This window comes from Orycteropus afer, unplaced genomic scaffold, assembly GCF_000298275.1.
Source record: "Orycteropus afer afer isolate SDZICR_OR568_19922 unplaced genomic scaffold, OryAfe1.0 scaffold00530, whole genome shotgun sequence".
NCBI lineage: Eukaryota > Metazoa > Chordata > Mammalia > Tubulidentata > Orycteropodidae > Orycteropus > Orycteropus afer.
The window spans coordinates 1404245-1423214 of record NW_006922117.1 but is presented as its reverse complement, the minus strand read 5'-3'; the positions used below and the strand labels follow the sequence as shown (position 1 = coordinate 1423214).

At 33.5% G+C, this 18970-nt stretch overlaps 1 protein-coding gene across 1 annotated transcript in view; it reads right to left on the bottom strand.

Annotated features, from left to right (window-relative positions):
* CSMD3 (CUB and Sushi multiple domains 3) overlaps window positions 1-18970 on the bottom strand; it is a gene marked incomplete at its 5' end in the record, with an annotated part of 1439134 nt that overhangs the window by 57543 nt on the left and 1362621 nt on the right. The window contains 7 exons of the mRNA XM_007955674.2: window positions 2883-3056; window positions 5128-5313; window positions 6184-6357; window positions 8281-8454; window positions 13982-14155; window positions 16191-16385; window positions 18226-18411. Coding sequence (XP_007953865.2) covers window positions 2883-3056; window positions 5128-5313; window positions 6184-6357; window positions 8281-8454; window positions 13982-14155; window positions 16191-16385; window positions 18226-18411 — 1263 coding nt within the window. The remainder of the gene's footprint in view (window positions 1-2882; window positions 3057-5127; window positions 5314-6183; window positions 6358-8280; window positions 8455-13981; window positions 14156-16190; window positions 16386-18225; window positions 18412-18970) is intronic.

Here is an 18970-nt window from a genome sequence, read left to right as displayed (position 1 = left end):
AGGATATTAGATGATGTATAAAACCAAAAACCCAACCAAACTCACTGCCATCGAGTCAGATCTGACTCACAGCAACCATTCCTTGGGTTTCCAAGGCAGTGTCATTATGGAAGTGGATTGCCCAATGATCCTTCTGAGGAGTGGCTGGTGGGTTTGAACCACCAGCCTTAGCACTGAGAAAATCAGCTGCAAAGGACTTCTTTCAAGTGCTGAAGAGCAAAGATGTCTCCTTGAGGACTAAGGTGTCCTTGACACAAGCCATGGTATTTTCAATTGTCTTATATGCATGTGAGAGCTGGACAATGAATAAGGAAGAAGAATTGATGCTTTTGAGTTGTGTTTCTGGCAAAGAATGCTGAAAGTATCATGGACTGCTAAAAGAACTAACAGATTTGTCCTGGAGGAAGTCCACCTGAAATGCTCCTTGGAAGCGAGAATGGCCAGACTTCATCTCACCTACTTTCATCGTGTTGTCAGAAGGGACCATTCCCTGGAGAAGGACGTCATGCTTGGTAAGGTGGAGAGTCAAAGGAAGAGGGGAAGGCCCTTAGTGATATGGATTGACAGTGGCTATGGCCATGGGCTCAAGTATAGCAAGGATCGTGGAGCTTGTGCGGGACTAGGCAGTGTTTCATTCTGCTGTGCATAGGGTCGTTACGAGTCAGAGATGACTTGACAGGCACCTGACAACAACAACAACACCACCATAACTCAAGGCCTCAATTGTTCTTTGGTCTTCTTTATTCATTATCCAGCTTTTGCACACATATGAGGCAATTGAAAATACCTTGGCTTGATGAGCACCTCAGTCTTCAAAGTGATATCTTCACTTCTTAACACTTTAAAGACATTTTTTACAGCAGATTTGCCCAATGTAATATGTCATTTGATTTCTTGATTGGTGTTTCCATGACCAATGATTGTGGATCTAGGTAAAATGAAATCCCTTACAAGTTCAATATTTCCTCCGTTTATTTTGCTATTGGTTACTAGTCCAGGTGTGAGGATTTTTGTTTTAAGTTGAAGTGCAATGCATAACAAAGATGATAGTATTTGATCTTCATCAGTAAGAGCTTCAAATCCTGTTCACTTTAGCGGGATAAACTATGTCATCTATATATCACAAGTTGTTAATAAATGAGCCTTTCTTTAATCCTGGTTCGTTCTTCTTCACATTGTCCAGCTTCTCCAATTATTTGCTCAGCACACAAATTGAATGAGTATGGTGAAAGGACACATTCATTTCCTGATTTTAAACAAGCAATATTCCCTGTTCTGTTCAAATGTCAGACTCTGGTTCTATGTATGTGTTCCTTATGAGTACAATTAAGTGTTCCACAATTCCCATTTTTCCGAAAGTTATCCATAATTTGTTGTGATTCACAGAGCCCAATGCCTTTCTTCGCATGGTCTATAAAACACAGGTAAACATTTTTTCTTGTATTTTGTGCTTTCAGCCAAGATCCTTCTGTTATCAGGAATAGTATGTCTCATTTTATGTCCTCTTCTGAATCCAGCTTAAATTTCTAGCAGTTCTCTGTGGATATTCTGCTGCAACCGTTTTTGAATTATCATCAGCAAAATTTTATTTCCATGTGAAATTAATGGGTATGACCCAATGGCACAGAACAACAACAACATTAATGACATTGTTTACTTCCACTTTGTGCTCGATCACCTTTCTTTGGAGTGGGCATGAATATGGATATCATTTTGTCCATTGGCTAGGTGGCTGTCTTCCAAAATTCTTATCATAAATGAGTGAACACCTCCAGCACTGTATTCAGTTGTTGAAACATTTCATCTGGTATTCTGTCAATTCCTAGACCCTTGTTTTCACCCAGACCTTCAGTGATGCTTGGATTTCTTCCTTCAATACTATCAGTTCTTGATCATATGCCACTTCCTGCAATCGTTGAAAATCAATCAATTCTTTTTGGTACAGTGACTCTGGGATGATATGCTGTTGCTATTACGATCTGTTGAGTTGGTTTTGACTCATAGCAACCCTATATACAACAGAAGGGAACACTGCCCAGTCTTTTGCCATCCTCACAATCATTGCCATGCCTGAGCCAATCATTGCAGCCACTGTGTCTATCCATCTTGTTGAGGGTCTTACTCTTTTTCTCTGACCTTCTATTTTACCAAGCATGGTATCCTTCTCCAGGTACTGGACCAAATATGACCAAAGTATGAGAGATGAAGTCTGGCCATTCTCACTTCTCAGAAGCATTCTGGCTATACTTCATCCAAGACAGATGCTCGTTCTTCTACAAGTCCATGGTACATTCAGTATCCTTCCCCAACACAACAAATCAAATGCATCAATTAGTCTGCATTATGTTTTGTTCACTGAATAGCTCTCACATGCGTATGAGCCTATTGAAAATACCAGGGTCTGGGTCAGGCCAGTCTTAGTCTTCAAAGTGACATCTTTGCTCTTAAGCACTTCAAAGAGGTCTTATGCAGCAGCTCTGTCCCATGCAATATATATCATTTGATTTCTTGACTGCAGCTTTCATAGGTATTGATTGTGGATCCAAGTAAAATGAAATCCTTGACAACTTCAATATTTTCTCCTTTCATCATACTGCTGCTTATTAGTCCACTTTTGGAGATTTTTATATTCTTTATGTTGAAGTGTAATCCAACAAAAAGGTGTGACAAAGTATATTCTTGTAATGTATCTTCTACAAAATCATTATAAATTTCTCCTCTGAATTTTTAATACCACATGTTTAAAATTCTTTCAAAGGTATTTCAGTAAGTATCCAAACATTATTTCAGCTTTCTCCTAAGATTTTTAAAAAGAAATATACTTATTTGGCTCTTTATAATACAATTTTCAACATACAATTGTCCTGTTTTCCAACTGGTACCTGAGCAATGAGGTTGTGATCCACTCCAATGGCCATTTAACTGGCAAGTCCTTGATGACTGGCCTACAAGGGTCCGCTTTCCTGCGCAGGAATAGTGAACAGTAGACCCAACTGTATACTTTTCTCCAGACAGGACTGCATTAGGAGGAACGCCAGGGTGTCCACAGTCAATCACTACAATACATAATTATTGAATATAAAATTTTTTTATATCTCCTATCGAACAACCTGCACCAATGCATTTACAAAATAAGTCAGTTTATTTACATAACACTTCCAACAATCATATATATATATATATATATATATATATATATAGAACCAGCTTTTTAAAAATTAAATGATCTTTCAGTTATATCAGCTTTTTTGATACCCATATATTCTGAGCATGTGTCTAACAGGAGAATTGTAAACTAAGTAAGAAAGAATGATTGAGTATGACAAGGTTGTGTGTGTGTGATCAGTGCATGTGTGTATATATGCCCATATGATATATGCCTGGTAGGGATGTACAAGCTTGGAAGAAGAGTGATGTGGACTGGCTTAATAAGGACATAGGGGGGCACACAGGTTTCAAAAACCCATACAGGATTCAGAAGGAAAGAACTTTAAGGGTGAGGGAGAGGCAATGAAGATGGATCTGCTGCTCACAATCCAATTTGTAGTCTAGAATCATTTCTAACCGGGCCAGTATGGAATGTTTATACTGAACAATGAAGACAGTCAATGGCTTGTCATCAAACAAATCTCTACTAATTGTAGCCGGAATCTAATACCACACATTGTACAATATTCTTTATAAGCTAGAGGGAGCTTGGGAATTCAATGTGTGCGCTTGGTTAGTTGTAACTCAGAAATGCCATTGAGTGCAGTGTGACTCTAGAATATTAAGCCATGCATGAGGAGCACATCACTAAGGGAGTGGCTAAGGGGAAACGCCTTATAGCTAAGAAATTCCAAAGAACTACATTTTCACATTTCCTATAGAAAGAAATGTGGTTTTTTTTTAATCTTTAATGTTGCAGTAACATAAGGCCAAGTACCTGAATTATTCAAACAATTAGACTACTCGATTAGTAGTTTACAAAGTCAAAGTATTTTTTGAAGGAGGATAAGAATTTCATGAATTATTTGTATATTATCTGAAATTTTAAAGGCAAAGTATAAAGTTAGATTTTTTTTTTTTTTACTGCATGAATGCTGTCACAAAATTTTCAAGGAAGTTCATATAAATGTGAAGAAATGCCTCTAAATAAAGCATGATAACACAATTTGATAATTTATTAATTTTAGTATAAACAAAACTTGTTTTACTTGTACAATGATTTCTTGTCATGCTCCTTTAGTCTGTAAAGTTCTTCTCCTCTTCTTTAATACATTCCTTATTGTAGCATAGTGCCTAAGGCACTTGACTATTAACTAGAAGGCCGGTGGTTCAAACCCACCAGCCACTCCTCGGAAGGAAGTTTGGGCAATCTACTTCTGTAGTGATACCGCCTCAGAAACCCAAGGAGGGGTCACTATAAGTCGGGTCCTACTCGACGGCACATTACAACAACAACAACAACATCTCAAATCTTACCATATCAATAGAAACAATTCTTAGAATTCATGACCACTTTTCTGTGTCCTCATAGAATTTTGATTTATTCCAGCTAAAGTATTTTTCTTAGAACACATGTTAGTTACATGTATATCTGCTTATTTATCATCTACAAACCCTCACACAAAATGCACTCATTAAGTATTTACTGACTTGAACGATGATGTTCATTTACAACTACTAGCATTATATGTGTATCTATTTGTATACTGTCGATATTTAAAATCATTATGATTTAAGTACCATATTTGTCTAAATTTCCAAGAATTCTGAAACTCTGTTGTCTGTTTATGTTAAGACTAGTTTCCTGTAAATTAAATTTGAAAAATTAGAAAAGAAAAACAATGTAGATGCCTATCATGGGATAGAAATATCACAGAGTATAAAAATGCCTGCTCCTTACACTCTCTCTGAACTATAAAGTTCAATTCAAAGAAAAATAAAGAATTATTTATCACATTAATATTGAGGAAAAAGTGGAATTTGGCATTTAATTGACAGAATATAGGGAAGAAAAGGTTCAAAACAATAAAATTAGTATACTTCCTTCGATATATAGTTCTAAATAGATTTAAAAAGTCATACATACACATATTGCTTCCAAGTCTTTTTTTCAAGGAAAAATTCACATTATCTACTTACTGATACATTCTGGTAGAGGCTTGTCCCATTGTCCATTTGGTTGACATATCAAAACTGAAGATCCAAATAAAAAGTATCCAGGATTGCAGTCATAGAATACCACAGTGCCGTAGGTGAAATTGCCATGTTCTATTTTACTTTCTCTTTTGGAATTGGCTGGAATTCCAGGGTCAGAACAGTTGACCACTAAACAAATGACAATTTAAAAAAAGAACTTTGAAATAATACACATTTCCTTAGATTTCCATTAAAAATTTTCTCTTTGGGAATTAGCTGGAATTCTGGGGTCAGAAAAGTTGACCATTAAACAAATGACAATTAAAAAAAAAAAAACTTTGAAATAATACACGTGTTTCCTTAGATTTCCATTAGAAACTTTAAAAGTTAGTATCAAAATAAATTTATTTGAACAAATAAAAGATTCCAAGTATCTTGGTTATCTAGACAATGGACTGAAATTTGTGTGCTTGAAAGTGCAGAAAAAGGAAAACTATTGCAGAAATTATTTAAACAATAGCAACTCTGTAAGTAGTATGCTGAGTATAGACACAGAGAATAACTTTTAAGCTGTAATTGAACCTTAAGAAGAAAAGTAGAAAAATGACAATTTGGTTGTGTTTTATTAGGCATTATGATAAATCATACTTTAAAAATGGAAAAACATCAAATAATATTTTTTAATGTTTCTATGAAGTCTCAATGCTGTTATTTTAATAATTCAGTCTCTAGTTTTCCTCAAAATATGATAATAAATGCTAAAGGGTAGTTCCATTATTATGAAGCAAATGGCACTAAAAATGACCTCAATGACTTTTTATATGCAACCCCAACGTAATAAAATTAAACAGTTGAAATTAAGTTTTCCAATTTTAATTTTTAAAAAAAGTTAAAAATTTAAGAAAAAGGTAAAGATACTGAGATTATATCAGTTTTTTTTTTTGTTTTATTAGCTAAACACTTTCTACTGCTCAGCCCCCGCTGTTTCAAACGTATCAGTTATGCTTCCACATACATACTGTTAATATGCCCCAAACTGAAATACAGTTACACTTTTACCTTTGCACACAGGTGGAGGGTGACTCCACTGTCTATTGGCTTGGCACTGTGCCTTTGTGGGCCCTTGCATAAGATATCCAATATTGCAAGAGAATGTTACCACATCATTAAAGTTGAATCCATTTCCACTTGTTCTTCCATAAATTGGACTACCGGGATGACCACAGCTAACAGCTAATGCCAACACAGGGGAAAACCAAAACAAAAGAATATTTGGTATTCCATTCTCACATCAATTATGTTTCATTATATAAGCATTTCAAAGTAGAAGTAACACCACTTTTTATAAGGAAATGAATTTAAAACACTTGTACTAAGGCAAAGGAACAATGTAGACTTTCAAAATATTTGAGTGTAATCAAAGAAAATTAGCAAATAGAAAATAATATACAATTGTGATAATTTCATTCAGGTTATGTATAGATGTTTAAATTTTGTGTTGTGTATTTTTTTAAAGAAGAACCAATTTAACTCCATATCACTAGTTCATAGAAAAATAGTATTTTTCTAGCTTTGATATTTGAATTGAAAGCAGTTTTTATATTGAAATTTGAAATTTCCTTTAACTTATTTATACGAACCATTTTTATGAATTTAGATTCTTAACTAAAAGTGTATTTCAAAATAAATTACTGTTCCTATATTATGGGGAAAATAGGAAATGAAGCAACATAATGTACCACAATTCTCATCAATATTTTAGAAACCCAATTTTAAAATTCTCCAAACATCAAACTTACTACTTTATTTCCTTCACTGTTAATACATAATTTATTACATTTTTTGAAAAAATAATGGTATCAATTAGATGAACTACTAAAGTTTTCTTAATGTTATAGCTCTACTCTAGATTTTACATAGTGCTGGGTTTCCCCAAACACTTTATATCTATGAATTGTTTTATTGCATCATCTCTTTCTATTAATCAGAGCAACTCCAGTAATAGTGTTTCATAATTGGGCACAGTGAAAGATCATAGTCACTTTTAGCACTTTCAAAATGACCCAAGAGCAATTATTTTTAAGCTGTATTGTTAATGTCAGTCCACTCATTTGGAAATTTAACTGCATCTTATTCTTGCTTAAAATTATCAATAAAGAAACTAGCTTTACCCTAAAGGCCAATTCCTATTTATACTTTGAATTATTTAACAAGAAAAACAGTGTTATTAGTTGGTTATGCTTGAATATATATGAAATGGAAAAAATTCATGACTGAGCTGAAGATAAAATATTGTTTTCTTTAAATCATTAGACAATCTGTGTGTGCATTGTGCATATGTGTGAAAAAAGTAATCTGAATTGTTTAGTATTTGCTCCAGTAGCCTATTAAATCTTACCATGCAAAAATATTTTCCAAGAAATGAGATTTCTAATAAATTTCTGTTATGGGAAAAAAAGGACAATAATGGAACTTATATAGATTAAAATAATCACAAAATAAATTATTTCCCAGGAGCCCACATTAGAAGCCTCATGTATATTTTTTCTAAAGCCTCCAATATAGATTCTATCCAATAATTCTTTGATCTATTACAAATCTTACAACACATTTATAGTGATTTCCCCTATTTTGCAACACCAATTTTAACATAAATGTCCACAATTGGGTATTGAAATATTTAGGAAGCAAAAAAAAAAAAAAAAAAGAAGGAACATATGGATATTTGCCTTTGAGTTCTAAAATAGGATAGTTTGTTCTTCCCATTTTCCGGTTGATGACTTTATATGCTCCTGAACACAGTAGTACATGACTATATAAAAGATAAATTGTGGGAATTTAGTTTATATATTCACCTTTATATATTTATATTTTTGAAAAGGGTAAGGATATATGGGTGAAGATATAAAGTAAATTATATACAAATAATATATAACTATTTTAAACTAGATGTATCATATATATATATATATATGTATGTATATATACATATGTATATGATACATGTAGTATTATGTGTATGTGTAGATATGGAGTAGATATATGTATATGGAGTAGATATATGTATATGATACATGTATATACACACACATATATATAATATTTATAATTGCAGAAAATGAGAGATCTGCCATATCTTTTGCCATGCTTACTTACGCACACAGGATGGGAGTTGACCAGACCAATTGTGATCCTGTTGACAAATTCGCACTGAAGAACCAATCAATCGAAAACCAGGATTACACTGATAAACAACAGTATCCCGGTATCCATAATTTTCTCCAATAACTTGACCATTAACAATGAGTTCTGGAATTCCACAGTGACCAGCTGAAACAGGCAATAATAATAATAATAATAATATTTTAATATTTGGATTTGTTTTGTGTACTCTGTAAATATGCATTATGAAAATTTTTAAGTTTATTTAGAAGCATGTAATAAATAATTATGTAAAGAACAATTCAAACATTTTATGACATCAAACATTGTATAACATAAAGCATCCCAGTTGAAAATATGTGTTTTAAAATTATAACTGAAGACCCAAGACATGAAAGTCTTTCTTCATTTCAATAGATTTTGCATAGAAAATTTGCACATTATCTGATTCTCTCTTGTATGTTCAACCAAAGTGTGTGTGTGTGTGTATAACAATCACAGCAACAACAACAAAATTCAATGATTTTTCAAGCCACTGGCATAATCTATATTACTTTTTACAAATAAAAGAAAGAAAAGTTAATATGTATTCTACATAAATTAAGCAACAATGAGCAAGAATCAATCAAAAAATGAATACAGGGGAATTTCTACATCTAGTAATAGCAGGATATCTTCTTTTGGACGAATTCTCCCATAAATAAAAATTATATGTTCTTAATAAAATATATAGAACTATTACCTAAAGTTACTCTAGAGTAAACGAAAGCTGGCAGAACCCAGAGGGGAGTCGGAAGGGGAAAGAAGGCAACGGCCTTGTGTGAAATTCTGTTTTCACAACTCTTTGGTGAGAACAACACAATCACTTCCATGTGATATGGAAAAAAATTAAGATACAAATCCTCAGTCGCACTGGCAGGAACCAGAGACATAGATCAAGACATAATACACAGCTGAAAAATGAGGAGAATACAAAAAAAAGGAAGAGCCACAAACAATAGACTGAATTTCCGTGCATATACTTTCTCCTCATATTTAGCTGGTAACTTAAACATGCATTATGTGAACTCCAAACACCCCAACTACACTAAAAATACTGAATAATTTCAAATGGTGGCCACCACCAGGAATAATAAAATTTGGAGGTTAAGTCCAATCAACTGCCTACCAAAACAAATAATAACAAACAAAATATATCAACATTTTTTTAGAGAAATATAACAGAATTCAGAGTCTCAACAATGTTATCATTTAAAATGTCAGAATACAATAGCAAAAGTAACTAAGTTCCTTAACAAAGAGAAAAACATGATCCATACTAAAGAGTCAAGATAATCAAGTGTGACCAATATCAGAATTCTGAGATATTCAAACTAGTACACAACGCACTGCCATCGAAGCCCGATCTGACTCATAATGACCCCTCTTTGGGTTTCCGAGGAAGTATCACTATGGAAGTAGATTGCCCATCCTTCCTTCCGAGGAGTGGCTGGTGGGTTTGAACCACCAGCCTTCTGGTTAGCAGTCAAATGCTTTAGGCACCAGAGTTCCCCAAACTAGTACATAAGGATTTAAACCAGCTATAATACTCTATTCAAGGGCATTAATGGATATATAATAAGTGAACAAATAGGAACTTTCAATGGAAAAATAGAAACCAACAAAGAACAACCAAGTGAATATTGTAAGACTGAAAATTGTAATATCTGAAATTAAGATTTCTCTGAAAAGGCTTAACAAAATTTGAAGGCCTTAAAAGAAAGATTCGGTGAACTGGAAGATAGGTAGAAAAAGTAACTAACCAGAAGAAGAGAAAAGTGATTAACAAGTTAAGAGAGAATAAGTGGATATTTTTTCATTTTATATCAAAAGATTTTACCATTCTCTTCAACAAATAGTGCTGGTACAACTGGATTTCCACATGTAGAAGAATGAAGCTGAATCCTTACCATATATGAAAATTATCTCAAATGGATCAATAACCAAAATAAAAGATCTAAAGTGGCAGGTTTTTTGTTCATTTGTTTTATTATAGAACTCCTATAAAGAAACTTAGGGGTAAATTTCCAAGACCTTGAATCTGGCAATGAATAACTAGATATGGGATGAAAATCATGAGCAACAAAACACAAAGTAGATAAATTGAACATCATCAAAATTAAAAACATTGGGTTATAAAAACATATTATTCCCTCAATGATATCCCTCCTTCCATGCCCTCTTATGATTCTGTCTTGAATTTCTGGCAGTTTCCAGTCCCTGTACTGTGCAACAATTTTTTAAATTGTCATTACCAAAACTTTACTTGCCTATGATATTAATGATATCTTCAATAATTTTCACATTCTACTGGAACACCTTTCTTTGGGATGGAAAAGGTTGCCAGGCAGCTATCTACCAAATGTTTTTGCATAGAAAAGTGAACACTTCCAGTGTAGCATCTGTTTGTTTACACATTTCCATTAGCATTCCATCAATTCCTAGAACCTTGTTCTTCACCAGTGCCTTCAGTGCAGCTTGTAATTCTTTCTTCACTACCATTGGTGTTTGATCATATGTTACCTCCTGAAATGGTTGAATGCCAACCGATTCTTTTTGATTAAGTGAGTTTTTGTATTCCTTCCATCTTCCTTTGATGTTTCCTGCATCATTCAATATTTTGCCCATAGAATCCTGCAATATTGCAACTGAAGTTCTGAATTTTTTCTGTAGTCCTTTCAGCTTGAAAAATGCCAAGCATGTTTACCCTTTTGGTTTTCTAACTCCAGGTCTTTGCAAATTTCATTATAATACTATACTTTGTTTTCTGGAGTCATCCATTTTGCTTCACAATTTCTTCCTTTCACTTTAAATATTTTAAATTCGTGAACAAGTTGCAGAATCTCTTCTGATATCCATACTTTGCACATGTGGGCTTGTATGAATTTTCTTTAGCTTCAACTTAAACTTTCACATGATCAGTTGATAGTTTGCTCCAATTGGCCCCTGGCTAATGATATTGAGCTTCTCCATTACTTCTGTACACATATGTAGTCAATTTGATTCCCATGCATTCCATCTGCATGTCCCAGGGGTGTAGTCACTGTTTTAGTTTTTGGAAAAAGGTATTTCCAATTAATAAGTTGTTAGTTGTGCAAAATTCTGTCATCTGATCTTCAGTCATTTCTATCACCAAGGCCATATGTCCCAGCAAACAATCCTTGTTTGTTTCCAAATTTTACATTCCAATCACTAGTAATTATCAATGCACCTTGATTGCATCTTTGGTCCTTTTCAGAAAGAAGAAGTTGATAAAAATCTTCAATTCATTCACCTTTGGTATTAGTGGTTGGTGAATAACTTTGAATAATATTTGTATTTGCTGGTCTTTCTTATAGTCCTATGGATATTATCCTATGACAAGTATGTACATTTGTCAAATCTCATCAGATAGTGTCCTTATGATATATACCTTTCACTATAAAAAAATTTTTTAAGCAAGAAAAAGTGTTGTAAATAAATATTGAACTCTAGCTAATGATATTCATTGTGAGGTATTCTAATGTATATAACTTACTTTGAAATGAATTAAAAAAAATGAATGATGGACTGACAAAGTTCCTGATAATGGATAGATAAGGTGTTGAATAAATATGAGAAAATACTAATTGTAGAATCTAGGTTGCTGGGATATGATTATTCACTGTCAATTATTTCAACTGATAATTTGACAAAAAGTTATTCAAAAAATGTTAGAGTGTATTGATACATGCCCTATACTTACATAATTATGAGCACGTTCTGCTGGCCATTCTAAGTCAACAGGCATATAGGATAAACTGCTTTCAAACACTGGAATACTAAATTATATGCATCTTTAAGAATAATTTCAAGCATAAGATATTCTCTCTCTCACTGTTGTCGAGTCAAATTCGACTCATACTGACCCCTCCTTGGGTTGCCAAAGTGATATCTCTACGGAAGTAGACTGCCCAATCTTCCTTCTGAAGAGTGGCTGCTGGGCTTGAACTGCCAGCCTTCTAGTTAGCAATCAAATGCCTTAGGAACTGTACTTTCCTTCTATCAACATTGTTTTGAATTTATTTTTGATGTCAAGATTATATTCTCTACAACAGAGGATGTAGGCTTCACAGACTTAGAGGCATTTTTTTCAGTTAATATTCCTGTTGAGCCCTGTCTTTCCAGAGAACAGAACCAAGATTCTGCATCAGTAAACAAAGCCATCCCCTATATATGATATTCAGTAAGGAACATATACAGCAACCATTCGACTAGGTCTACAGCCATAGGTGCAATTGATGTCATGAAAAAAAATGTGTATGAACTGCTGTATAAAAAATGAATTTTCTCTGTAAACTTATACTCAAATCACAATAAAATATGGTATACAGCCATAAATATAATGTTTTAAATTTAAACATAAATTTAAAAATAAATAAATAAAAATAATGTATAATTGAAATCTCCATAACCATGATCAGTTCAAGAAGTACTAGAATATTCCATTTGGTTGTTTAATTGTATATTAATGGGCAGTGATTTAATTTATGCCACAATTTTCTTTTTAAAAAAAAACTATTGTATCCAAATTTATATGTGTTTATAAGGAAACCATTACTGCTGTGATTCCAAGTATGTTTATTAACAACTGTACCTGAGGTAGGAGGGAAGGGAACTTTGACCCAATTTTGTAGATGTATCTCTTTAAATTTTAAATAGGGATTATATTATCACATAATTTTAATCTTATTAGCCACTCTCATTTTTCCTACATACAGAGGAAAAAATACATACTTTAAACTACCATAGATTTCTCTGTTATACATTATATTCTCAAATGGTATCTCTTTAGAGGCAGAACGGTGTACAAATTTATCAACACCTTATTTCATAATAATCAGTAATTTTAAATTAATAAACAAAATGATTATGCCTGTTCCCAACAGATAAGAGAACACTTATTAGAACAATTTCGTCATCATTGTCTAATCCAATGAACACTTGTTCTTGAGTTGATTCCGACTCAGAGCTACCCTACAGGAGAGAATAATATTATTCTCTTCATAATAGGGAAATTATTGACACTTGGAAAAAAGAAATGAAGGATAAGTCATAATATTTTTTAAAAAGTAAAAGGAGGCATAAGAAGAAGTCTTTTATAATGAATTCAGAGCCCTGAGGAAACAAATCCTATTTATCTGAAATTAGGTTGCAAAAAATGTATTTTTTAAGTTTTAATAAAAGTAATTTCATACTTATTTCATCTTATGAAACACAAAGAGAGAGATGTTTAAGTATAGAAATTGTTTTTCTTCTTTGGTCATTACCTTAAACAAATAGGTGAAAGATTTGACTATGATTTAGAATGAATTAACTGCTACAGCAATTAATCCAGCTGAGTGTTCAGACAATTTTCAGCAATTAGTTTCCACCTTTTTGTTTTCACAATGCCTGGAAGAAAATGTTCCTGTCCTTAATGCTGTAAGATTCTCATTAGAAATATCACTGGATGAACTTTAAGTGTTGCATGTTTAATAGCTTTTCTACCATGAGACATTTTTAAAGTTAAATATTTTCTGGTTTTTAGCATCATTACAGAGTGAGCACAAGTTATTTATCAAATCATAGTAAAGAAAGACTGCCTCCTTTCCAGAGAAAAGATGAAGTTTGATAAGAATGATTTAAAAGTCTATACCTAGGCATCGGGTTTCAGATCCACTCCAGAGACCTGAGGAAAGGCATTCCCGGACAGCAGAGCCCACAAGCATGAACCCCGCATCGCAGGTGAAGATAGCGGTGGAGCCGTAAGAAGTTTGAGTCCCAATCTTATTTCCGTTTGTTGGTGTAGGGAGTTCCCCACAGGAAATAACTTAAAAATAATAAGTAAGCAAAAGTCCTTAAAGACAAAGTATATGCTTTAACATATACAAAGACAAAACTATGCTTTAACATTGGAGTTCCAAACACTCAATGAATTTACAATTGAAACTGATTTTCAAAAGCACATGAATGAGTATGAAAGTATATAGAAATCCATGACATGCTTTAAAATTATTCACTTTGAGTTTCCACAGAACCTTTCAAACGGCAGTGCCATTTGACGAAGTTATTGTCGTTGTATTTCTTTCTTAGCCAACCTGGTCAATCAGCAAGTTGTAGTGAAAAATAAAAAATCACAAGAATAGAAAGGAGAAAATTTGTTAATCTAAATTTTTTCTCTGTTTTATCAGGTGACATTGGGTAATCTATTTACCTTACCTGAGCCAAAGTTTTCCTATATCTAAAACAAATCTAATATAATAATTACAATTAGCTTATGTCATTGACCCTACAGTTTATAGAGAATATTACATATAAAACAACCTTTATTCTCACGTGATCATTAGATATATTTGCGCTTACCATGTTGTTTAAAAGTTTTTAAAAATTGAGAAAACAGACTGACTCGGTAAGTCTCAGAACCTATCTATAAATGACTCCTTCATATTTAAAACTCTTAGTGAAATATCCTTGTAGAATAAAGACAATAACGTTTATCAAGTTCTTATTACGTATGAGGCACTTTCCTTACTGTGGGCAGAAACCTGTTCTTACATTTCTTCTAAACCTTACTATATAACACAGGACCCAGCACAGAGGAACCAGACAAACATGTGATGAATGAACAAATAAATAAGCAGCTTCTTCCCAGCTCCTTGAAATATCCCTTTCCAATTTGCCTTTTCAATGAAATTATACTGCAAGAGTAAGGATGCTAGAGGAAGAGAAAGAATATGGGAGAAAACCTGGAAGAATACGCAAAACTTTAGGATACCTAATGTAATTTAGGCATTTACTATTATGAATTTAATTTTTCATGTGACTATCTTACAAAACCAGGCAACCAAAAAAAAAATACTTGTGCTTATATGGAAAATAAATCTAAATATTCATAATTAAAATAACAAGTACTTATGAACCTACACATAAGATAGTTCTATGCTGTGTTAAACTACTTAATTGTCATAATTCTACTTAGACTTTTGATGTATTTATTAATTTATTAATAAATTATATGTGTCTGTGCTGTATTGGGACAAGAATGGAAAGTCAGAATTTAAGGCATATCGTTGTTCCTGGCACAAAGTAGTCACTTGATAAATACAGTGAAGAAAACTGAAAAGAAGTTCAAGATATTGCATCTGAATATCTTATGTCAGACACTGGCCATCTGCACTGAAACAATGCATGGAAACAAAATGACAGTATGTTCAATTTTGTTCAATAAGTATTTACTGAGGTCCTGCTATGGGTCAGAATCTAGCTGTCATTTATAAATGCATCATACCATTAAACCTTCACAGTAAGTCTATGAGATAGGTATTATAATCATCGTAGTTTGGTAGTTCAAGAAACTTGTGATCAGAGAGAGTAAATGTCACAGGACATAGTGGTTAAAGTCCATGGCTGTCATCTGACAGCTTGGGTTGAACCCCATTTTACTATTTATAAGCTCTGTGACTTAGACCAAAGGCTAAAGTATAGGCCTTAGTTTTCCCTTTCTGTAGAAAGAGGAGTATGATAATATCAAGTACTTGATAGGATTATAAGTAAGAAATAAATGAAATAATACATTTAAAATGGTTAGAAAAAGTGCTTGGGATGTAACAAGTATGTAATAAACGTTGCCTGGTAGTTGTAGGAAAGCATGGCACTATAATGCAAACACAGGACTCTCCAACTCCAAAGTCCATGCTATTCTCACAAGCATTTACTAATGCAAAAATGAAAAGGTGATGATAATAAATGATCATGTTGATTATTTTATCCTATTATTGTCCTCCTGTGTTTGGAAGAGGACATGACCAGGCAAATCAATCACCAAGGATAGCTTATGAAATCAGCTTGGCAGAATGTATACTTACTTTGGCAATATGGTCTTTCATTTCTCCAACTCCAGGTACCATTAGGAAGGCACTCAATAGAAGCAGGGCCTAATCCATGATAACCAGGATCACAACTAAAAACTACCTTGGTTTTGTATTCATAATGGGAACCATTCACAATTCGCCATCTTCCATGTTCCAAGGTAAAGGAATTGATGCTTGGACATGTAACAACTATACAAAAACCAAGCAAATAAATGTTAATAAGTCAATCATATCAGTTCTACCCTGTAAGCACATTTCATGTCTGTTCTATCCTTTCTCTCTTCCCAACTCTAGTTCAGTCTTTATTGTGCCATACAATGTCCTTCAGCATCTATTACCCAGAATACAGTACTTCCAGCAGTTCTACGACACACGGGCTGCCGTTTCACACTTTGGAGTCTTTGTACACATTATTCCTCCTGTCTGGATTCCTTATCATTGCTTTACTTCTATGCTTTTATTTCTTTAGCAGTTTTGGAAAGGCTACACTGTGAGAAAACTTATTTGATTAGAATGGCTTTTATAATGGAAGAACTGATTTAAACTTTAGGTAATTCAAAACTTGTTTCACTTAAGTAGACTATTATCAGACCCTTGTGCTACGATTGGAAATAATTTAAGAATTTTCTTATACCTATAGGAATTTAGGTAATTTACCCTTAAGAATATAGGTAAAATCACAGGTAAGTTTAAAAGCTAATACTAAGTAAATGTGGTTGTTAAGGTTGTATGTCCACTTGGCTGGGCTTGATTTTGAGTGGCTGGGTAGCTGGTTGTAACTATTTTTCCTGATGAGACAGGTAACAAACTCCATGGTGGAATCTACTGTGAGCAGCTGAATAGCTGCCTTAGGGATGTGCTCTGCTGCCCGTATGTAAGAAGACTCTTTGAGAATGGTCTGGAACTTTTGGTACAACTGGATCCTGCATTTGGCTGAGTCTTTTCAGTGGCCTGCTATGTTGTCTGCCAATCATGGGACTGTTAATGGACATGAATTAGTGCCCTGCTGCAAGATTCCATAATTTTAGGACTGTGCCATTTTACTTGTCAACCTTGGGTTTGTCAGTCTCAGCAGCCAACATATGCTTGTGTTGAGAGAAGCCTCCAGCTTTAGTGGGCTGGAGCAAGAAGCAAAGCTGAAGCCCAGTGTCCAGGGGCTTCCACCCAGCCCTTAGAGCTGGCACTATGAACTTGGACTTCTAGCCTACTAAACCGGAAGAGGGTAAATCCCTGTTTGTTAAAGCCACCCACTTGTGGTATTTTCTTTCAAAGAGCCATTAGAGGATTAAAAAAAAAAAAAAAAATAGGGAAAAATAATCAAAATACAGAGAAAATCAAAGACCTAATATAAACTAAATTGTTCAATCCTTTTACTCTAATACATTTTATCAGAATTATTTTTTCTGAGCATTATATAATATGTGTTTACCTACTAAAGTAGCAAAGCCAGCAATGGGATATACTGTAAATATCAGTAACCTGAATAATACCAATAAAAGGCCAATGATATGGATTATTACAATGGCATTATTTCCCCTTGCTAAAATCAGAGATGAATGTATTGAAATAAAATTTAATTAAAGAAAACTTTAAAAATTTTGAGGGCCTATATAATAAAAACATGTTGATTGATGGCTGGTTTTTTTTTTTTTTTTTAACAAAATAAGGGAAACTTTGCCATGTAAGATAAAAATACTTCTTTATTTGCTTATAAACATTCTGGTGTTCCCGAAAATGAGTGAAAAGTCCTTATACTGTCTCCCAGCACTTTTTATTCATTGTAATTTGGGTGAAAGTTCACATAACAAATTGGTATCTTCCAGTATTTGACTATAATTAAGGTAGATTAATTAACTGTTATTTCCCTCTTAGACATCTAACTTCATTTCAGGGATTAGTTTTAAAAAATAATAATATATAACTTTACAGGGAGCTCTGGTGTCCCAGGGCCTAAGACATTTGACTGCTAACCAGAAGGCTGGAGATGCCGTTAGAAACAAAAATGATGACTTTTCCCTCACACACATACCAACACAGCGAGGGGTCTTGTTATGATTGCTCCATGTTCCGTCTGACTGACATATGGCAGTGGTGAGCTCCTTGGATGACAATCTATATCCATCATTACAAAAATAGGTAACTCGGGTTCCTACCAAGTAGTCTGTTGTGAGGATCCCGCCATTTGTTGGAGCTTTAGGTATCCCACAGGAAATTGCTAGAATAAATGCATACGTACATAATTATAGAACCAGAGAGATGTTTACCGTATTAGATAAGTCTCTGAAACTGTAATACATGTAAAAACTATTTATAGTTTTATCATTTCCTCTAAAATAATTTCAGAATACTCTCCTCAAAATAGCTTTCCTGAATGACAATTTCTTTAATAATTCATTTCAAACTGCTGTTATATTTAATATATATTAAATAAAAATATATTTATTTTTAGATTGGAGAACCCTTATAATTTTAATGCTTTATCTCTTGGTTTCTCAGTTTTTTCACCATATGCATGGTTAGTTGCATTCATATAGAGTATACGAAGACACAAGTTAGGTAGATACATAGTGCATCAAGTGCTAAGCGATGACTGGACCACCGATAGCAAGTTAGGTTAATTCAATTTGACAGATTATAAAGATCATAAAGGTCTTGGCAACCAATACCCATAGGTAGTTTTGTCAGGAGTAAAGCAAATAGATTTGTTTTACCTGGAAGCTGGCTATTCCTTTCTTTAGGTATAGACAAAAGGTGGTGGCATAGTGCCTAAGACA